The sequence below is a fragment of the Numenius arquata genome, chromosome 18, assembly GCF_964106895.1.
Source record: "Numenius arquata chromosome 18, bNumArq3.hap1.1, whole genome shotgun sequence".
NCBI classification, from domain to species: Eukaryota; Metazoa; Chordata; class Aves; order Charadriiformes; family Scolopacidae; genus Numenius; species Numenius arquata.
The window spans coordinates 12,838,525-12,861,572 of record NC_133593.1 but is presented as its reverse complement, the minus strand read 5'-3'; the positions used below and the strand labels follow the sequence as shown (position 1 = coordinate 12,861,572).

General features: G+C 43.3%; 1 protein-coding gene across 2 annotated transcripts; it reads left to right on the top strand.

Annotated features, from left to right (window-relative positions):
- Positions 1 to 4,367: 4,367 nt before the first annotated feature.
- SMTNL2 (smoothelin like 2) lies at positions 4,368 to 22,053 on the top strand. Of its 2 annotated transcripts, XM_074160953.1 has the most exons (9): positions 4,368 to 4,986; positions 12,018 to 12,105; positions 12,831 to 13,070; positions 13,797 to 13,850; positions 16,054 to 16,129; positions 17,498 to 17,668; positions 18,235 to 18,352; positions 19,689 to 19,840; positions 20,536 to 22,053. In XM_074160953.1, exons 1-9 carry the CDS (start codon positions 4,582 to 4,584, stop codon positions 20,660 to 20,662), a joined length of 1,431 nt encoding a protein of 476 aa, XP_074017054.1. In that variant the 5' UTR covers positions 4,368 to 4,581; the 3' UTR covers positions 20,663 to 22,053. The 2 variants fall into 2 exon arrangements, with proteins under 2 accessions (XP_074017054.1, XP_074017055.1); XM_074160954.1 differs by lacking the exon at positions 18,235 to 18,352 and having other exon boundaries at positions 4,497 to 4,986.
- Positions 22,054 to 23,048: the final 995 nt, after the last annotated feature.

The window sequence follows — 23,048 nt, the reverse complement described above, 5'->3', positions numbered from 1 at the left end:
TTGCAGAGCAGTAACCTCTTACTCGTCAGTATGATGTGCACACCCATGCAGATGCTCGGTTTAAACATCAGAGAAAACTTTTGGTAAGGGCTGAAACACTTATGCAGTGAGCCATTCTATGGGAGTCTTCTCCAAAAGAATGCATTTTGCAGGTCACTGGAAAATGGAAACTCAGCAGGAGCATGAGCAGATGCCTGCTGGGATAAAAAGCCTGCCACGTTTTTCCTCTGAAACTTTCAAGTATCCCTGTGTGCTTAACACCTGGGTGTTTGAAGGTCATCTGTGTGCAGGAAGACAGCAGATTCTGTGGAAATCGGGTATGTGCCGGCTCCTCTCTGAGCTCCTCCATTTGCCAATCCTTGTCACACCACTGTTTGCTAAGGTGAAACATCCGTATCTGCAAAACTCAAGTCATTAATGTTGCAGAAACAGGAGCCCTGAACTGAGTTCTCCTTGAGGTCAGCCACTGTGCTGCTGCTTGGCCCCAGCAGCAGCAGAAAAATGATTCAAAAACACTCTGAGGAGTTCCCTCACCAGAGGGAGGCAACACAGACTGACCTGCTAGTCTGTGCAGAAGAACCAAAGAGCTTTATCTTCAGTGTTTAGCTAGAGATAGTGCTTCCTTGCCAAGTGGAAAAGGCACAGTATGAGATGTAGTTAAGCATCTGTGGGCAACACTAAATTTATTCTCACAGACCAATTTAAGAGAAAGAGGAGTGTAGATGGGATAGACCCATGTATACCGAAACTCCAGGTGCTTGTACAACACCACACATCACACATATGCATTCCTCATCCTACTGCTGGCTCTTCAGTGCTACATTTTAGCTTCCGTTCTCACTTCTTTTCTCCTTTGTTGCTTTCAGCACCAAGACCCTGAGGATCCTGCGTTATTCTCTCTGCTCTTTTGGCAGTGGTGGTGGAGAGATACAGTCTTAGCCTCTTCACGAGCAGAATTTTGGCTGGCGGTAGTACGGAGGTTTCCAGTACCAGGACTGTCAAGCATCTGTCACAGAAAGCCCTTTAGACTCTTTTGATGGCAGAGAGCAAGGCCTTCAGTTACTTTACAGAATTTAAGGTATGGTTTTCAAGTTGTTGAGGAGAGGGGAAGAGAGAGGGAGAGGCAGACTCGTCCTAGGAAGCAACGTACCACAGGAGATAAATTAATCCTGCTCTAGCCAGATAAAGGGTGCAAGAACAAAAGATAGAAGGAGACATGGAAAACATGAGCGCAGCCAGGGCTGGTGACAGCATTGTTCTCTGACACCTTGCTGAAAGCAGCATTCCCACAGAGAAAACATTTTCCACCCCAGCGGGTAACTGTCAGAGAATATAGCAGTTGCGTCCCACCGCCTTTCTGGAAGGAAAGCATCTCTTATTTGATTTTTTTTTTTTCAAGGCAGGGACAGCTTCCTTGCCGGCATCAATCCTCGCTCCCCTATTGGCATATGAAGGTTTGCCAGCGTGGTGAGAGATGTGTCTGCTGTTGGAAGTTACTGGGCAATGAGGTGTGATACAAATTTGCTAGTGACCTCACTGTTTTCATAATTAATCTCTCATATATTGTAAAATATGTTGTAAAATGCAAAGTGACACAGTACTGTAAGTACTTAGTTGTCACTTTCTTGTCTGCAGTGATTTGACCCTTATAAAAAAAAAATGACGAAGAGCTCACTCAAAAACCCTGGAAATGAGAATATGTGACTGTAATTGTGTATGCCTTGATAAATCCCTAGCAGTTGCTTGCTGTGGTAATACCTGATTGAAGCCAATTCTGCAATGGCAGCTTAATGCTCTTACAAGGTCTTTCTGAGGCTGTTTGGGGAAGGAAATTGAAGCTTAGAAATAATCTTTTCTTTGGGCCTGGTAGTCTAATTGCAGGTCCAGATCTGGAAAAGGGGTTATTTCAGTGTTTAAAGAAGGTCTGATGTGGGGATTGGTTTAAACCCCTTTCAGGTTCTCTACCTTGATGAGACTGTGTCAGGCTCAATGGCATAAAGACTCTTCTGACCATGTTGTAAGCAGGTCAAAGATCGTAGATACTAGGATTTGCCTTGTCTCACCAGGGTTTTTTTAAAGCTCTGTTATGAATTTGAGGCTGGGGAGAAGTGTCTAGTTACCAGCTTCAGACACGTGGGTATTCTATCCGCACACCAGCTACAACGTGAACAGTGCAGCCTCGAAGCTGGTGGGCTGTGGCTTTCCTGCCTTAAAAAGCCGCACCATTTTATGTGGAGTGGCATATGGCACACTCTGAGGGTGCTATCTGAACTCAGAAAAAGCAACAGAAACCTATTACATTGTTATACTTCACTCCAAAGCATAAAGCCGTTCTGAGAGAAGGAGCATATTGCAGGAATGGAAAAGATAAAGACAAAAAGGCCAGTTAGGGCATTCTTCCATTTAAAACTTTCTCTGATTAAGAAGTGTGCAAGATGTCACATTTCTGTTCTTATTCTTCACTGAATAAGCAAGGAATAAATTCTTTCCTGTGAGTATCAGACTGGCTGATTATTCCTCAAGTTCAGAGCATTGCTTTCAAAACATAAAGTTCCAGTACAGAAAAGCAGCAGCATGTGTTTTTGTCCTTTTGGGTCTCACTGCAGCATCCAGTTGACACAGACTGGCACAATGACTTATTCTGGGGACTGTTCTTTCGAAGATAGCATCAGGACCTCGTGTGCCAGTGGCACTTGTGAAACAGGCTATGCCATTTTCAAACTAGACACTTCAGAAATTCAGAAGGTGCCATGCAAGCAGGTATTTATCTGCTCAGTGTGCAGGAATGCTGAAATTTCCATCATCTGGTCAAGGAGGAAGTGGCCTCTTCAGTCCTGGAAATAACTGAAAGTTCCGAGCATAAGGATGCTGCAGTAGTTTGTAGGATGCTACCTCCCATGAACTGAACTGGCCTGGAAAGAATGTTAAATGTGCCCCAGGAGAAGCTCTGCTCCCTTAACCTGAACTTCAGGGTGAGCTGAGCCTCCTAGCAACTGCTACTGTCATTTATTGGTCAGCCCTACCAAAGCCAATGGAAAACAATGCCTCTGTGCCAAGTTGCTCAGAGAAGCGAAAGACAGAGAAGCATGGTGGTGCTCAGCGTAGAATTTGTGTGATCTTGCGTATCTGTGACAGGGGTGGACACCTTTTACTCGCCCTGTGCAGACCATGCTTGGCACCTGGTTGAATGACTCTGCTCTTCACATTGTGTATGACAGCATTTTTGAGACAAAATTTGGTAGTGTTGAGGTCACAGACCAATGCTTTTTGTCTGCATCGCCGTTTCTCTGTTGTCATACACTTATATCGTACAAGGAATAGCCTGTTGTTCGCTGGTTGTTTAGCACTAACACGAATGGAGTTCTGGCCCATGACTGAGTTTCCTTTGTGCTATCACCATACAAATAAGTAAATAGTAATATTAAAAGGAGGGAGGACAAACGTGTTGTCTTGAGTAGAGCAGGTTGGATATTACAGGATGCTTCAGGTTGTGCTCAGTGCTCAGCACCTTGTGGGATTTGGCTGTGCATGTTTTGGTGCCTGATTAATTTTTTTTTGCCTTTGGGAGGGGAGATAAGAAGCTTTTGCTGCTGGGCCAAAGCATCTAATTCATGTATTTATATATTCTACAGGACTAGAGACTTCAGGAGGCTGCCAAGCATTTTCCGATTAATGGAAGTACAGTAGCAATTTCTGCAAAAATTCCATGAAGAAAGCAGTTTGCTGTAGAGATGTTGTAGAATTCTGCTCCTGTGAGGCTTTATGCGTGAGGTATTGTCTTGTGCGTCAGTAGGCAATAAAGAATAAACCCCAGAACCCTGCTGTGCCTCTGGTTTGACAGAAATTAGTATCTCGCCCCGTGTGCACACAGCTTGGATCTGGGGAAGGATCTGGCAGTTTAGTTGATGCCTCTCGAATCGCAGTCCACGGTGGGAAACTCTTGAGTGTGAGGATGTGTATGGTGTGTGTGTGTGTGTGTACAAGCCTGTGTGCATGAAGGGACACTGAGCTTTCAGCACGCGTGTGCATTTCTGCTCTCTTCTCCCAGAGACGACTCTCCTCTCCCTTTGCCTCCGTGCTCCCCTCGGCAGAGATAAGCTGTGCTTATTTTGGCATCGTCATCCCAGCAGCCCGGGAAGGACCAGATACTCGCCCCTCCTCCCCTCACTCGGTTCCCCCCCCCAGCCCCATCTCTCTCTCTCTCTCTCTCTCTCCTTCCTCTCCCCGCCCGCAGCCCACCGCGCCCGGCCCGCTCCGGCCTCCGCCGCCGTGGGCGGCCGTGAGTAGGCGGATGCCCCCGCCCCTTCTCCCTCCCTCCTCCACCGTCGCCTCCTGAAATTACATCTCCCCGCTGAAGGCTTACCGGAGCAGCCGCTCCGCGGGCGCCCCGTCCCCGGGCGGGCTCTTCCTCCGCACGGCGGGAGCGGGCCGTGCCCCGGCGGCACCGGGGTCGGGTTTAGGGCCGCCGGGAGGCGGAGGGCGCCCTCCGAGGGGAGGAGAGGCGGCTGGGCGGCTGCCGCTAGCGGTTCTCGAGCCTCCCCCTCCCTGGCCGCCCCGCGCAGGCTGCGGCCCGCGGACACCATGGCCGGCGAGGCCGAGGACCTGAACAGCCGGGAGGCGCAGAGCGTCTGCGAGGCCCTGGGACGCTACGAGGAGTCGCTGCGGGGCGCCGTGCGGGAGATGCGGGCCGACATCCAGGTGTTGAAGCAGGGGGTGGGCCGGCAGGTGGAGGAGGTGCTGCGCCTCGCCAGCCCTCTGGCACACGCCGTCTCCGAGCTGCAGCAGGAGAACCGGCGCCTGCGGGCGCAGCTGGAGTGCCTGTCCCGGCAGGTGGAGGCCCTCGGCCGGTCAGCGGGGCTGCCGCAGGAATGGGCGGATGAGGCAGCGGGGAGCCCCCCAGCCGCGGGGCCCGGCTCCCCTGGGCAGGGTCCGGCCGGCGGCAGGTTCTCCAGCCACGCCAAGCTGGCGGTCGCTGGCCGCAGCCAAGTAAGTGCTGGCCGCGGCCGGGGAGGTGGCGTGGGGGGAGGGCCGGGTGGGTGCGCGAGCGGGTGCTTCACAGGTGTTGCCAAGCTCTTTGTGTGAGCGTGGGGGAGTCTTTAGGCACACGGGGCTACTCTTTTGCTGTTCCGGGTCAATGGGCGTTTGGGAGGTGCTCTGAGAAATTGGCCCTGATACCACCTGGAGACATTTCTGATCACGGCACTGCTTGGTCCGACTGGGATCTTGGTCAGAGTGGTAGCAACCTGTCAGTTCAGTGTGGTTAAGAGTAAGAAGAAAAGCCAAGGCAGTCTCAGCTATTGATATACAAATGAATGTGAATATCTGTGTATCCTTTCTGGACTTGATTCAGGGCGATCTGTGTGCCAGGCAATGCTGTTTACCAGTTGGCAAGCTCACAAAGGAGAACAGCTCAGCATATGGCAAGCAATAACGTGTTTTCCTAAGATAGTGACCTAGCATCCTGCAATGGGACAGTTTTGCTGTGCAATCCCTGTCCTGCGCTGCTGCAGCTCATCCCCAAGAGGTGGGCGTCACACACGCTGTTGTGGTCTCCATGACCTAAACTAGCACAAATACATTCCTCCCAGTGATAAAACTCTTTTTGCAGAGCCTTGTAACTTGGTGCATGGAAACCCCAGCTAGTGGGAAGCTCATCTGGCACCGAGACATTTTATGTAATACTTTTTCTATGTGTCCAGCTCTATGGAAAGAGTTGGGAGCTCCTGTACAATCCTTGACACTAGGAGGTGGCAGCCAGACAGTAGACCGTGATTCAGTCACATAAAACCGGGCCTATACTAGAGACTTGGCTTTCACAGATGACAGCCTATTTTGTGTAATCTTGATTAAGCCATGTCTTAAGGGGCTTTTAAGACTGTTGAGTATGAAAAGCTGGTCTGTGATCTATCCAGGCTTTGGGGATGGAAAATAAAAGCTTGGAAATGAAATTTGCTCCAAGTTAAGTTGATGGGAATGAGCAAAGGGTCTGTTTTGCATTCCAGTCCTTTTCATTCCTATTGACTTAAGAATGGGGGCATGGAGCTTCCCACAGCTGTGCAAGTGGAAAGGTAAGCCCACTGCTTGATTCCAACAGTTAGTTGTGGCAACTGCTGCCTTTTCCCCTATGTGACAAAGGTAAGCAGCATACTTTCAGATTGTTCCTTTTCATTCCATGGAGCCACCACAGTTGTTTGTATTGCAAGGAGCAGAAGGGAGCTGAGCGACGCGGAAGTGACAAAGGTGACACCATTCACCTGCTCCATCACCGCTGCCTACATTGTAGTCTGGGCTTCATGCTCTGTGAAGACTTGCATCGACGTTATGGCAATATCCAGCTTTAGTCTACGTTAAAGCACAGAATGAGCTTTTGTTTGGATTGGAACCTTCCTGCTTTGTTTTCAGGGTTCAGGAAAGTACTGATAGTTCTTCAGTGCCCTCCCAACAATTTTCCCGGGAAGGTTGGACAACTTCCCAAGTTAGCATAGCTGACCGGGAAGGAATTTCAGTACTGAGCTACGCATACCAAATGGATGCAGTGAAAACATGATTTTGTGGGTAAGGCTCTGATGTGGCTGTGCTCAAATGGCTAAAGAACAAGCCTTAGTCACTGTGCCGGTCACCCAAGCTCTCTGTAATGAAGGAAGTGTGTCCCTCAGTTGCTTGCAATTTCTAGTTATGGGACCAAAGCACTTGTAACAGAGTACCATAACTGACACTATGTATGTTTTCAGATAAATGAGTACCTGTGATAAAATTGGTGACACTTCTAGCTTTAGAAAAGACTTCTGTAAGTATGAGATATGAGGAGTAAATAATACTGACCTGGAAATAGTAGCAAATCAAGATGTGCTCTTTTGCTCCTGAAAAGATTTATGGATTGAGTTCATTTTTACTGTGTGGTCGATGCAATGTTGATCCCAACAAAAGGCTGGGTTCTGTTGCCTTCAATGTTTCTAGCAAAATACTTGGGATAAGAGTTAGGACTATCTTTTGCAGACTTGCAGATTGGATACTGGAGATTGTGAGCATCTTCAGTGTCTGAACCGTTATTTTCTAATATTGATAGATTATTTTTCAAGGTAATTTGGTTGAAAAAAGTTAAGCCAGGAACTTCCATGCATAGTTCAGAAGTAAGAGCACAAATCTCCTTTTAATTCTAATCTTCAGGCAATGTCTGCTATGCTGTCCTTGAAGTCTGGTATACAACAGTCTAAGTGCTGATTTTGGTCGTATTTTAAACAGCCGTTAGGCACTGTGATTTGGAGGTGAGTCCTTCTGGTATTTTGATGTCAAACTTAAATTTGGCTTTCTAACTAGGCCACAGTCTGAGAGCTGCTTTTGCAAAGGTGGAAAACAGGGTATGTTTGAAGAATTAATTTTAAAGCGGGATCCTGGGGCAACAGCTGCACTACTGAGGATTTATCCCTCGCTGAGCAGTTTGTTGCTGTTTGTCATCCTTTGCAGTCACTGAGGTCTCTCTCTCCTACCTGCCTGTGATTGCTTGAACGGAAGAGTTTTGACCTTTTCTGTTGATCAGATCTTACATTTTGGCAGGAGCCTTATCACTTAGGATCTTTCCATAGTGTTTATGGTTGAGCATGATGCCTTTGTGAACAGGGAGGACTAAAAATACTATGATGGTGTTCTGTTTTTATACTGTCAGAAGAGTTTTTGTACACCCAGCAGAGTGCTGGGCAGACCGCTGCAGAGAACGTGCCTGCAGTAGCCAAAACAGCAGAGAGCTGAGTAGCTGGCTGTGACCACCTGGGAAGATCTAAACAAATACCACCTGTTGGTATTTCTCTATGGTGACCTGATGACACCCAACAGTTAGTCATCCTGGGAGCAACTGAATGAGACACAATGACCTGGGATACAGGCAGGGAGATAAAGTGATCCAGCAGTCACCTGGCATTACATACTATGTTTCTAAACCATCTCAACTCCTATATTTGATAAAGGAAGTCCAGTAGTTCCATTTCCTTCTTATTATTCTCTTACACTTCCTGCACGTGTCCTTTTGGAATGGCGACGTTCCACAGTTGCCTCGATTCTTATCTAGATTATTTTTGTTGTTGTTTGTTTTGTTTTAATTCACTGCGACATAGCTGTGGGCACCTGCTGAAGCTGCCAAGATAGAATTGTTCCCTGCTGTCCATTTTTATCGAGCCTTGCTTCAAAAGAAGTTCTGAGAAGTGCTTTTAATGTTTTTCTTCAGTGATTACTCGCAGGCAAAAGCTTTCCTAATATACTCATGACGTTCAAGGCCTTTTCTTCAACTGCAGGGTCAGTTACAGATAGAGAATACTTGTGTTATCTGACAGACAATGGCTTTCCAGTAGAAGAATTAAGGCGTAAATGTGGTGCAGTTCTTGTTGGTGTCTTATCAGCCTTGTTTGTGTTTCCTCACACATTGCATCATTCCCTATTTCTGATGTATCAATCATCTCCTTATATGCAAGGAACTGAGTCAAATCTTGCTTTGTGGAAGTCAGTCATGTTTTTGCTGTTCGCTAGAGTGAAGCATCAATTTCATCCAGCATGTGACAGGAGAGGGAGATATCTCACAGATAAGCAACATTTCTGGATCCAATGATTTTTATCATGACCCTTTTGGTAATTGGTGCTTTTATGAAAGACTTCGGATGACTGAAATCTCTCATTTGAAAGAGAGGCGTCTCATTTGTTTGTCATTCTTCTACAGTTTGACCTTGTTGCAGGCAAAAGGTTGAAAACATAACAGACATGCAGCTTAGAGGCTTAGAAAGGAAATGAAAATTTTATTTCTTTCTAATCTCATCGTCTGGTGCTTCAATTTTTCTGAATGTGTGTGCCTGTTTTATAGCAGCTTCCAGTTATGGATCTCTAAGGTCTAACTTCTTTGCAGTGAAGGAGGAATTCCAGCAGCCCTACAACTGTGGAAAGTATTATCACCCTGCATTACATGGAGACTTTTGGGCTACAGAGAGATCAGTTCTAAGAGTGAGGAAGACTTGCAAAACATTACCCTTAACTTTATTTCCTTCAACTTCACCATGTTGTTGTTACATGAGTTATATAAATGGAGACTTCTCATTATTAAGCACAGATATAGGTACCTGTCCCTCTGCTATTTATGATATATGTAGCCAGCAGTAACAGAGGAAGTATTGTTACTCACATGGGTTTGTCAGAAACTTGGCATTTCCAAACAAAGCGGATTTTAAAGTAATTTACCCTGAAAAAAGTTCGCAGACTGGCTTTGCAAAAGAACTCATCACTCCTTTTGGGCCTGTGCTGAGTAACTACCTAAAGAGCGCAGCTTTGTTGGATGTGAGCTCTTCTGAAAACTTGTCTGTAATGAAACCTCTAAATGGGAGAGATCCCACAAAAATTGGTGGAGCCTAGATAGCTGAACTGTAGTGCTTTTGCTTGTAATAAAGTTTTAGATACTGGGAAAGAGTGAGAAGTTCTGAACATTCCAACTTTCCCAATCTAGTTTATTTTCCTTTTTAAATACGAAAGATAGAGAAAAATTAAAATGAAGCAAAAGTTCTCCTTGTTCAGATTGAAATACTGAACTTCATTACAGATTTGATTTTTAAAACTTGCAGTGTACATCAGAGCAGGTTAACCTAGCTGTGGAATGGACATTTTAACTCCCAGCTATCTGAGGTGCACCCCAAGCCTCCATCGGGCATCAGTGGAAATGTGTCAGTCTTGTTGATGAGGCTATAAGCAACATTGTGCTAAAACATGGTGCTGTGCATGGTTGTTTGAGTGGTTGTTTAAAACAAAAAACCAATCAGACAGCCTCTCGTGCATTTTAGTGGTAAACAGATTAAGGAGTGTCTGGGCTCATCGTGTAACCTCTGCGTTCTTATCGAGCAGAGTACATCAGTGCATATATAATCCCAGAAACGTCATTGACTTGGAAACCAGGCAAGAGAATTAAAAACTTCTGGCTGAGAAGCCTTTAATAGTCATCTTTTCTAAGAGTACACCTTCCATATTTTCGGGAAGCCTCCAGTCCTATTCTGAACTTTGGATTGTTTTGTTTGAAAATCATATCCGGGTGGTCCTACCTCTTTTCCTCATCTAGCATAGAACGAAATTGACATGAGAATCTAATGCCAGATTAAAAAATAGTATACAACCCAGTATAATAAAATATACCATCCAAGCTGAGCCTGAGAGACAGTTCACAGTATTTCAACATTTTGCTGCCATTCCTTTCTGTGTTTTATTGTAATATATCTTTGTAAGACACTTGCTTACGAGGCAGGGGGTCCTCATCTTGAAGTCAGGTTAATGAGGTTTTACCACACTTTAATGGTTTCTCCAAATTATGCTGTAGTCTTGAAAAGCCTGGATACTGATTGTGATGTAGGGCCCAACCTTAAAGTCAAGAGAAGGATTTTCCTCGACTTCAGCAGCGTAGGCGTGTAGCCCAGATTCTGCTACGTACACCTGTGTTCCACTGAAATCAGTTGGAGGCTGGCACGTAAATATCTGGGAGGATTAGAATCTAAGCCCACAGCTGCATGACAAAATTGTGTTTAGGCTGCCTTACTGTAATCTAATACTAGCTAACAAATTCTTAGCAAGATCTCAGATCATAGTTACTAGGAGTTGACTAGGATTTGTACTTGAGGTAATGAAAGTTCTAGTATCTCGAGTAATGGGCACTAAAACGGTCTGTGCACTCTGCAGCATCTAACAAGATTAAATGCTTTTAAAAAAATCTCCAAGGTACGTTAACATCCTTGTCTGGTGTTCTTAATTAAGTTTGGATGAGTGTAAACAGACGCATAGTAAACATCAGACAAGTTCCAAGAAACTATTTTTGTTGATTTATCTTGAATTGATCATATGGTTTCTGTATTTTATGAGAGAGATATTTTTCCACCCTATAAATAAATTATTCTAATAATTTATGATGGAGCTATGGAATAAATAAGTAAAATCAAACCACCAGTTTGCTCCATATTTCCCATGTACTTTTTGTCACTACAAAAAGTAGAGACAAGTTATTACATGTATACACATTGCCTCTTTCCTTTTCTGTTATGTTCTGTCGTTTTTATACTTACCTGCAATATAAAATCTTCTTTGGTATCTTAACTTCAGTCTTTCTGTCTGGCTTTAAAAAACAACACAACTTGTTTGGATTGAGTTTATAAGAATTTTGGATTATGTTTATAAGGGCACATTACAGATTTTTTTCTTTATTAATTCATAAAATTTTTGGCCAATCTGGTAGTTAGGTATCTGTCTAGAACCAATTAAAACTTTTTCATGGACTTTGAGTTGGGGAATTTCACTCTACTGCTTGTATATGCTACTTCTTGGAAGCTACATTTTTTTCAATTGAGGTAATCGTGTGTCTGTGAAGCAGTCTCTTCTTTCTTTAATTCCTGCAGCCAAAAATCACATAATTCCTTGTGATTTTTTGCAGGCTTACACACACAGACAGACAGACCACCACCACCACCAAAATTCTTGGCCAATTGTTTTGGAATTATGTTGGCAAACATTATGGGAAAAAATAGTGCTTTTCCTGGAAAAAACTATCCTTACAGAAGTTGCAGGTTATAATGCGGCTGTAAAGTTCTAGGATCATACTTACTTTATGTAATGCTTTTACAATATGTTATCAGAATGACATTTTTTCTGCGGCAAACAGAAAAAAACTTGCAGAGCATTAAGCATTTTATACAATCTCAATCAATCTCTCCACTGTTGTGTGGAGTCTTCTGTTCATCATCTCCTCAGTGGATGGGGATACTTTTATCTAACAGAAGTGGAAGACCCCTCCTGGGTGCATGGGGGCTGCGAGGACAAGTATGTGAAGATGGATTCCTGCATTGCCAGTGCTCAGTTTGCAGGTTTGGCTCTAGGGGTCAGATAATTGTCCCATCTTGTATTGTGGTCACCAGCACAAGGGGGATCTGTTCTTGGCAGGTGTTTAGGGATATTCTTCTAACTTTTGCTGCTGTTTGAAATTTAGCTTTTGTGTCTGTTGTCTGTTCTGACAGAGTGTAGACCTGGATGACCACCACAAACCTGAATTTAGAAGAGTTTTTAGTTCTTCCATCATTGAAAATGGGCATCAGTCTTCATCAGGTAGGAACATGGCATGAAATGAAGTAGCAGTAAAATACCTGATCCTGGCAGTCATAGAGCAGCTCTCACATGCTGGAAACATTAGAATCTGCTGTGTTTTCAGCTTGGATGTTCTACTGTGGCACTGATACCCTTTAACTTTATTTCATAATTAGGAGTTTAACTTTTAAACTTTATTGTTAACCATGCACTATGGTGTTTCATAAATTAGAGACGTTATCTTGGGGCACTAATGATAGTAAGGCCTGCTATTCTGGTTGACATTGTAGCCTTGCATCCCAAAACATTTTGCATATTACCTGTCTGCTTCCATCATCCTTCAGTGGAGAAAGGACTTGCCTTCTCCATTTTAGAGAAAACTGAGGCACACGGTGTTTCATAAAACCATGAAAAGAACCAGAATACTGACTTCTAACCTGTGGCAGGAAACCGGGGGCAGGGCTGCACAGAGGAAGAAGTTTACCAAATGCAGATGCTAGTGGATTAATGATCTGAAATTGCTCTTGCTGAGATTAGTGTAGGACAGATATGATCGCTGCAAGGATCACTTACATCAGGGTTGCTTCTGCAGTGTGCTGTAAATGGTATAATGTCCTCAGGGAGAGCAAGGCGAAGAAATTCCAATGACTTGTAAAATAAAGTTGTTGCATGGAAATTGGCTTGTAACTTTGTTACAAATCTGCAAATAAATTTACTTCCTCTCTCTTTTTCTCTTTATTCACTAGGTCAGGCAAAAGTCTCCCATGAACTGGCCTCTTTTCACAGGTCAGACTCTTCCCCTGAGGCCCATGCGCCTGCAGTCGCGTTGCAGATGCCCCACCTCCCCGTTACTGCAGTCACCAGGGTATCAGAGAAGTTTTCAGGAGAGACCGTCTGTCTAACAGGAACAACTAATGCGTCTGTGGGCCTGCTGGGACAGAGCAAGAGCAAAAATGCGATGGCAGTGAAAACTTCCAACCAGTCAGGTAAAAGAGACTAAAATAATTTGTTTGCTGAAGCTGTGAACCATTTCTTTATTGCAAGCAACTGGCGCTATAGGGATTGTCCCATAACCTAGCGGTAATTAGGAAACCTCACTTCTATGGCTGTATGTCCCATGGTGGGACACTCTGATTTAGAATATTGTGGCTCCTAGGTGGAGCTTTAGGCTGTAATGTCACATCTGCCTAGAATTTTTGCTGCCTAGTTGAGCTCATAGTGCACCCTGTCTTCTAGCACAGTTACTGAAAAAAACCTCTTCAATGTGGCCAGCTATTCTAATGAAATTTGCAGGAGTTTATAGCGCTTTGAGACCTGAGGCCGCTTGAGAAGTTTGGCAGATATTTGGGTAACAGGTTCAGTAGTCATTTGGAGAGAGGAATGACCGACAGCGGACTGACACGTGTACGTGAGTCAGAGTGATTGCAGAATCTTATTTATATCTGAATTGAGGGTGGGTTGATTTTTTTTTTTTTTTTAAAAGAAATATAATTTCATTCATATTGAAGTCATTCATCTTTGAGCTGTATTTCATATACATTTAGTGATAGTGACGCACATCAGACTGTCTATAAGTCAGAAATTACACAGAGAGAGCAGATGGAATTGCAAGCAAGAGATAGGGATTATTTGCAGGTTACTGTTTCAACTTTTATCTTATTGAAGTTAAGAATGTAGCAAAGCCTTCCTTTGTCTTTTTTTCTGCTGTTCAGTGAAGGCCTGGAATTCGAGTACTGTGAAAACAATGGATTCATCTGCCCCTGGAGGTGAGTGCTCCTGTCAGCGTGTCCTCATGCAACACAAATTGAGAGGGATTCCATGCTGCATGTCCGGGCCATTCGGATCTGAGCATGTAGTTCCGATTAGTAGGTACATGGTGATATTAAAACTGCTAACAAGACTGCATGCAGATTGGGTTTCCCAGGTATCACGAAAACTTGTTCCACTGTATCAGATTCTCAGTCAGTTCAAAGCGAAGGGTACTGCTGTGGTTTGAGAAAACGCATAAAAATTTATTGTTGTTTAGACAATTATTGTATCACCCGATGACCACTCTCCACCTGGAAAGGGGAATCGGGGAACACAAGGAAGCACGAGAGTTGAAATATAAATAGATTTAATAGGATAAGAATAAATAATTATCAATAATACTAAAGAACCAGTATTAAACCCAATACTAATATAAGATACACAAGATTTACACTCGGCCAATTCTATCAGTAGGAAGCTGTGCTCTCCCAGCAGTGGACAGCAAATGTGGGACACTGCGAGTGCAATGACTTTGGAAGGAAGGGAAGGGCTCAGGGGTCCAGCACCAGGCAAAGGAGTTCTCTGGACTGCTGTCATCAAGGGAGAGAGAGACTATGCAGCAAACTTTCTAATTCTTATTGAATGTGATGTTCATGGTATGAAATAATCCTGTTGGCAGCTTGGGTCAAGTGCCCAGATCTCGCTCCTCCTCATCCCCGCACCTGGTGAGGCTCAAAAACACTGAGACCTTGAACCTCATATGGCATAGCTGACTATAGAGTAAATATTTTCACGAACAGAGTCTTCCAAAAGTGGAGTTTTCCCAAGCGTTAGAAGAGAAGTTAGTCCTGCGTCGCTCAACCCAGGACAGGTACTTATCCCTTTTTGCACATGGTGTACATGCGTACGGTTAGGCAATCTCTGCAGTGGAAACAATAGGTGCCAGAAAAGTGTGGCAGAACAGACAGTTTGAGCAGTCAAGATTTCAGCTGACCAAGTGAAAACTGTGACTGAACACAAGGTAATGGCAGTTGGAAAGTGGATGTCGAAGAACGTTCCTTTGAGCAGAATAGCAGCGAGCAGTCCCCTTCATATATGAGTTTGTCAAAGGGAAAATGCCTTAAGGATTTTCAATTTCAGTCAAAATAGATGAGTTCTGCTCTATCCAAAAGTACTTCTGGTTGATGTCACCAAGCTGTCACTGTCTAGACAATGTACTGGCATTTCACAGCGGTCTCAAGTGTTAGTTTAGCAAAGATTTAGCTCATTCAGAATAGGGATCACATTTCTCCTCAGCTTAAAACCTCTGAGATTTGCACAAATATCTGGCAATTGTTTGTGGTCCCAAATTTGCCACATCTGTATACTGGCCTTTACTAGGGGGTTTTACATGAGAAGTGTAGCTGATCTGGATCCCTTCTATAAGCAGTGGGGAGAGTTCAGCATTTTTAGAGAGTGATTTGGACAGTGATCAGGTTGGATTGCTTCTAAGATGCCAGTCTTTCTTCTTTGGGTATAGAAGGAGCCTTCAGTAAATGAGTTGCTGGCTTATGAAACAAGTTTTGGCTGTAGTGTGTCAAAACTGGGCAAGCCACTTCATTTTTCTGCATTTACAAAGCATAGCTGGAGTCCAGAGCTGGGCTTTTAAGAGGCAATGCACAAAAGGTAGAACCTTGGGTGGGAGGAGGAAGATGCAAAGTTGTTTTTAAGCCACCTTTGCAACCTTTGGAGTCTGTTCTATTTTACAAACTAGAATGTTTCCTGGTGGAAATTAGGCAATTTAAATTATGCTATCAATCACGGCACACTTCCCAGGACTCCTTATGTCTGCCAGAATGACTACTGCAAGCTGAGCTGTATCACCAGTTCTTCCTTTCACTGAAATGTCCATGGCAGCGTGCCCTCCTCTGAGGTCGCATGAGGACCTGAAATGATCCAAAAGCAGTTTTATCAAAGGCATTCTGTCACTGCCCTTTCCGGTATGTTTACACCGTCCTCACTTCAGTGCAGCAATTTTGCAGAGGGGTTGAACCCCTGGGGAAGATCCCTCCCAGGTTGTTAGTGCATAGGGGAAGTTAGACAGAGCCCTGCAGCTTTTCATTGTGGTGAATAAAAATCGATGCATGGCTATCTATCAGGAAATGGTTTGAAAAAATATGAGGAAAGGAGATAAAATAAGTTTCTGCCCTGATGCATCTTGTTTTTACTGCTTTTATACAGAGAATATCACTTCTGTCACTAAATCTGTGTCAACTGAGAGCTGTGAGGCGAGTAGTGGAACCAAAACTGGTGAAAGGTATGCATTTTTCTTGACATTTTGTTAGGCCGTTGGGGTCAGTATAGTCTCAAGGGACAGGGTTCTGCTGGTTTGGAGAACGGGCAAGTCCCAGATGCTGTATTTTAAGCCCGTTAAAGGTTGTGAGCTTTCCTGAGCGCCAGGTGGAACAGAGATGGGAAGGAATTAAAATCTTTTGCAGAGCAGTTTAAAGCAGACCTAATTGTGGATTTCAGCACTGCTACAGTGTCAGTAAAAGTCTCGGTGCCAGTGGTGGATTGTTGTTAGGAGGAACAAGTTGTTTGGCCCTTTGAAAACACTTTCAAAAATACTGAGCTGTGTTGAAATTTGTACTTTGGGCTTATTTTTGGAAACCAACATATGATTGCCATCAAATATCCTCAGTTTGGCTAGCCTAGAGTTTAGTTTGTAGATAAATGACTTGCTGAGGACTACTACACATTCTTGATTAACTCGGAGTCCCGGTTGCTTAGTATGGGATTACATGGAGTCACAATTGCTACTGGCATATCCAGGCATCCTCGGCATGCAGATTATCCGTTAAGAAAAATGGGAGGGCAGCCAATTTAAAATCTCTTAAATTGGGCTTGCATCTGCCCTGAAAATTATCCCAAATTTGGCATTACATTTCTTTTGAGTTAGTGCCAACATCAGCACTTCGATACTTGAGGCATGATATGCTGAGCGCCCAAGAGAACTTGCTGTCAGATCTGACCTCCATCTCTACCAGGAATTAATGTGTGACACTGATGTCATTGCGCTCTGCCTCAGTTTCCCCATCCCTGTTATGGGGAACATTTCCAAATGTGTGACTTACTTCATTAATGCTGACAAAGTGGTTTATGGCTCAAATAAACACAAATTAGAATATAATCCTATATTTCTCAATCAAATTACTAGCTTGTGGTCTGTCAAGCAACACTGACATGATCTCAGGATTCTGTGTACTATTAGTAAAAACTTCAAAAGTACTTCCTGAGTTACTCTTCAAATTTCATTTTTAAAAACCTTCAGGAACTCCAAATTTGGAAATTAAAGGTATTTAGTGCTCTTGTGTGGCCACAACTTTTTTTTCTTTTTTCTTAAAGGTGTTTAATTGTTGTTCTACTCAGTGCTACAAAGCACTTGTGACTTGTCCAGCTATGTCTCATTTGTAAAAGTACCTTAGGCTTTTCTATAATTAGGTGCTGTTTTCTGTCAATAAAACTTTGACTTTTACTTAAATTGCTTTTGACTCATTCAGGTCCTCTAGAAATGACTGGTTTGGGAGGTTTAGAGTAGGCAACAGGTGGACCTTTATGCTGACTCCTGGCACTGCAGAGTTACTTTTTTGTTTAACCACGTACTTTTCATGTTATGTTTCTCCAGTGCCACTGACAGTTACTGTGACGTGACACCCAGCACTCGCTCCTCCCCTCCCGCTGGACGTCGCCAAGTTGAAAGAAGGCGAGAACTGGTGCGGTCTCAGACACTCCCACGGACCTCAGGAGCACAGGCCAGGAAAGCGCTTTTTGAGAAATTTGAACATGATGGTGGAAAGTATGTCACACCCCTTGTCTCCCGAATGGGTTTGTTAATGGGAAAGTAATCTGTCAATTATTACCAGCAGAGGACAGCTGGCTGGGAGGACTCTCTCAATGTAGTATTTTGAGCTAAGGGACAATATGAGGTCACATATAGCTTCAATGACTTCACAGGCTGAGCCCTGGAAATTCATAGCTATATATTCCTCTGGCTTTGGAGTTGGTCAGCTGAAGAAGCAGGTGCCTCTTGTCAGGAAAGTGCTGTGAAAGCTACCTTCTCGGTCATTCTAAGAGACTTGGGATTTAGTGACTTTCTGTTGCCATTAAGGACCAAAAGCGTGGACTGTTCTTTATGCACCATGAGGAGGGTATGATTTAAATAGAAGAGGGCTTAGGATACTGGCTTTAGAGAAATGAAAATGAGCTTTTCTTGCAGAACCAACAAGTTGAAGTTTCAGCAACATGTTTCCCAGATATCACTTGGACAGGGGCTGACCTGGGCAAGGTTGCATAGATGTTGCTGACAAGTAGGTGTAAGTTTTTCTAGAATGTAATTTAATCTGGTTTCTGTTAATTTTCCAGAGGAAAAGGAGAATCCAGAGCTAAACTGAAGAGGTCGCAGAGTTTTGGGGTTGCCAGCGCTAGCAGCATTAAACAAATTCTGTTAGACTGGTGTCGCTCAAAAACCATAGGATACAAGGTGAAGACATGCTAGCACTTTCAGCGCGCTCTTTTTCAGGAGAATTTGCCAAAAAAGCATACTCAAAAAAGTGAATGTAAAACACACTAGATAATGAGTTAACTTCCTCAAGGTCATCAAGTTTGCAGGTAATGCAAAAATCATGGTTTGCATGGGCAGCACGTCAAGACAGACAGTGATTGCATGAGTGAGATTCTAGGTGTCCATCACAACGATCTATTAGTGTTTGTCTGAAAAGCCCACCTTTTTCTGCTTATGGATAGAGACTTCAGTATATGATCACCCTTTTTTTTTTTCTTGTGATTTTTGCATTCTCATTATATACGGCAAGATCTGAATAACATTTTGCCAGTATGTGGAGACTATGGCCCTTTTGCTACACAGTAGACCAAAATACTCTCTATTGGTATTAGACAAGTGAGTTTGTAGTAAATGGTTGAGGTTGAAACACATGGTGTTAGTGAGCTAATTTCTATGAGGTACCATCAGTGTAGCTAAAAGAATTCAGCAGTTGAGATTTTAGTAATTTTACCTGACCTTAAACTGCAATTGCCAAAGCAGGAGAAAGGAATTTTTTTCTAAGTGGTTGGGTTTTTTTTGTGTGTAATGTTTATCAACATTATTATAAAGTGTGTATTATTATTGCTGAACTCTAAATTACAGTACATATAAGCAGAACTAGTGAAAATTACTGTTAGTTGCTTACCAGAAAAGCTGGGGCTTGAATTTTATGTGATGGGAAAGCAGCATGAGACAAGGGCCCAAATATGTTTCTTTTCACTGTGGCAGTTGAAATTACAAATAAGCATTTGTTCTAAGAGTGAGGTTTTACAGTAGGCATAATTCTTCCTATATTTCTATGCCTATAAACAGGCATTGAATTGGGCCTTACTGAAAAGCAAAGAAAGCAAGCATAGTCTTTATCTAGTGTTACCGCCACACAGTGAGCTGTTCTTCAGTTATAAATACTTCATGGGGATAAGCAGTGTCCTTGGTCTCTGCAGATACCGAGCCGGTGCGTTGGGGCTGCTCCAGAGCTCGTGGATGGTGGCAAGATTCTTCCCAGTGTTTTCAGCTGGCTTTGTATCAGGGGCCGTGACTGCGTGTCTGCTTTGCATCTGGGCATTTCAGACAAAAGGCTTTTATTGCTGAGCATACCGCTTTTTCTCAGGATACAAATAATGTAAAGGATATACAAAGAGGGGAAAGAACACAAAGCCTATGCTGTGCTGCTTTGGTTAGTGGGAGAGGACAGGAAACTGCAGGGAGAAAAATCAGCTGCTCTTCCCGGTTCCCCTGAGCTGCGTTAACTTGCGTGTTTTTTTCATCATGACAGCACATTGATCTCCAGAACTTCTCCTCAAGCTGGAATGATGGGATGGCATTCTGTGCTCTTGTGCATTCTTTCTTTCCTGAAGCTTTTGATTATAATGAGCTTGACCCAGCTAATCGCAAACAGAACTTTGAGCTGGCCTTCACCATGGCTGAGTGAGTATCACATTAGATGTCCAGGAAGTGCTTCCAGTTCAAGTCTAAAGCGGCTGGGCAGCAGCAAAGAGTTTAATGATTCTTCTTGTAGATCCAATGTCACTATCATGATCATGCCAAAAAAGATAATAATGCTCTGCACAGAGAATGCATAGAACAGGAGACTTGGCAGTTCAGAATCAGAGTTGGTTTTACCACGTGCAGGGTAATTCACTGGACTCCTGTGTTCACGTCATTCACAGTCTTCAGGCAGTACTTGAATTCTGCTTTCTCCCCTCTGTAATTCTCACCAGCCTTAGCACTGACACACTAAACTTGAGAAATCAGCCTTGTGAGTTCTGCTTGGACGGAAGAGGAAAAAAACCTTGCTTCTCTCTGTGTGTTCTTTGGGGTTTTTTTATTATTTTGTTCTTGAAGTAACAAATGATTCTTAATGAATTTGCTGATATCAATCACAAAAAAGAAATTTGAGTTCATAGAGCACAAGGCATCCAGTGTTTACTGACAGTCCATACGAACTGGACATACAGCTTCTTGTTTCTGATGTTTCTGTGTTGCTGATAAACCTCACGATTTCTGAAATACCTCGGTGATGCTCAAATCGGAGCAGCAAATGAAGGAAATGAGTCTTAGAAGTAGTTACAGGCCTTAGATTTAACTCTTGATTTGCTGCACCTGTTTTATTATTACCACAGGAAAATGGCTCACTGCGATCGTCTGATAGAAGTGGATGACATGATGATGATGGGTCTCAAGCCAGATCCCATGTGTGTCTTCACCTATGTCCAGTCTCTATACAATCATCTACGATGCTTTGAATAAAACCGACATCCCTCCAGCCAGAAGGGTCAAGTACAGTATGCTGATGGGAAGAGCAACATTTTGCAAATGGAACGCAGTGCTATTTCTTGCTTTTTACTGTCCCTTTGCTTACATTCAGCTGTGTGGCCGGCTGACCGAAGTGTTGCAGAGCAGTGCCCCGAAGCGTTGATCACATCAGCATGGCAGTAATACAGAAATATGTTTGAAAAAGACAAAAAAACATAGGGAAAGGCAAATGCTGTCATTTTGGTGCTAGTATTAGGTTGGATTTTTAATGTTCTTGTGTTTAAAGATCACAGGAAGCTAATTTGCTGTTCTTATCTCTGTTAGGCAGGGGACACAGTTTTATGCAGTGACAGGTAGCTCTGCTACAGAGGTGTTTCCTCTTAAAATGCAGGCAAAACTCCAAAGATGGCACCTTCAGTCTCACTTCGCTGTTCAGCATAGCACAAAAGAAACAGCAGATGGACAAGGAAAATTCCATTTAGCAAATAATAGCCTAGAGTACTCAACCACTAGGACAATCCTCCATCCCTACCCCCTGCTCCAGTGTACACACACACACATCCAGCAGACATTGCTTTGTTCTGTTAGAGCAGAATGAGAACATCACCTCTTACCTGATGACTGGGGCAACAGAACTACCATGTTGCACAACACCATTTTGCTGTAACGGTCACATCTGAAGAGATTTACTTGGAGACTTGCCAAAGCCTCTGCTGGCCATCCTGGATTAATTCCTTGATCACGAAGAACAGCAACAGGTGGGGCTGTTCCGTGTATGAGACTGTGTTTGCATGATTTAGGATTACAGGAAAGAGGGGAGCGAGCAAGGTACAAAATCTGTGAGCAGTTGTAATAGAAGCAGGACTCCAGCATGCTTTGACCTGGACTCCGGGGGAGAGCAGCTTTCTGGTGGGGACAGGAATGAAGCCTTTACAACTTGCTCAGTCCTCATGCTGACTCCGAGGTGGACAGGCAATATGCCAAAAAAATATGAAAGATGTGGAAGTTTTGAAGTGCCTTGGACTAGTTCCTGTTTTCAGTTAAATTAGCATTAAAACCACAATACAGTGGGATTACTCCAGATTTACTGGATAAAATGGTCATGTGTCACCCTGTCTGGTTTTCTCCTTCATAAATCAACAGAGCTTTGTTTTCACAGTGAATGTTAAAAACAAAACCACTAAAAACCCTTACTTAAAAAAAAAGGCTTTTAAAATTATTTATTCCCAAAGAACAGGCTCATAGAAAGTAAAAACTGAAAGTCACGAGCCCTCATGCTAGAGAATGTTTTTTACCCTGCATTTGTGCTTTTTGTAGATATTTATAAAGATGACTTTGGTTCTGTATTGATGACCATTTATAATAAAATCTGTCAAACGTTCTTCAGATTTATTGCTTCTCTGTGACAAATAAGAAAGTAAAATCAGTGAAAATAACCCAGAGCTTTTGCTTAGAATATTACTGTTCTAGTCATGGTGCTGTGTGCTCTGAAAAGTACAGAAGTTCGGTGGCATTTGGAATAAGATTTTAGTTCAGCCTGCCTTTCTAGTGAAGTTTACTAAAGAAACCACAAATGAAACAACCAGTTTGTTAGCAGTCTCAGAAAAAAACCCCAAACACCAAAAGTGTACAAAGGTAAAGTATAAGCTAAATGCTGAAGGTCTGGATCACCGCATTCTGTTTGAAGTGTAGCTAGGCTATGACACTATGGAAACAGTTGGAAAGACTTTTGAATATACTTACATATTATATGTATATGCTTATATTATAAGTATCTACAAGATACTTGGTCAAACTAGCAGGATCCTTGGCATTGCTAATCTCCCAGCTTCTGTGTGGGTGGACAGAGGTTGGGTGGGCTGTTTGCATTTGTCATGTGAGTGCCGTTGTCTTCAGTTTTTGACTTTGTCTTGAATGACTGTAATTCTGAGGACTAAGTGTGCACCTGTTGCTCCACCAAATGCACTCTAAGGATGAATACACTGCACTTGTGTTTTGGAGAAGTGATTAGAGTGAGCATGATGAGAAATCTTTCCACAACTGGCGTGTGCGATACACATATTTACATTTTGACAGCAGAATACTTTTCATTGACTAGCAGAGCCAAGTTGCATCGTGGCTACAAGAGAGACAATACTGACTTTATACATCACATTCCTTCACAGTCCCAGGTCGTGGATGATTTTCATGTGTGATCTGATGCTAAAGACACAGGTAAGTGCTTGACCAATGTAGGTCTAGTAGCAAATAATTACATAAAGGAAGCTTTAGATGGTAAAATTATTGCCAGTTCACTGAGGGAGTTTACATCCTTTCTATAATTTAGTTTGTTTTCACAGCTACCCAGAAGCTATTTGTACAGGTTTTCTAAAATCTTCCC

Bases quoted from the DNA above. Each gene is read 5' to 3' on its own strand.
- SMTNL2 (XM_074160953.1), top strand. From the start codon at position 4,582: ATGGCCGGCGAGGCCGAGGACCTGAACAGCCGGGAGGCGCAGAGCGTC. The intron at 4,987-12,017 runs GTAAGTGCTGGC...CTGTTCTGACAG, and splicing joins CGGTCGCTGGCCGCAGCCAA to AGTGTAGACCTGGATGACCA. The intron at 13,851-16,053 runs GTGAGTGCTCCT...GCTTTTATACAG, and splicing joins GGATTCATCTGCCCCTGGAG to AGAATATCACTTCTGTCACT.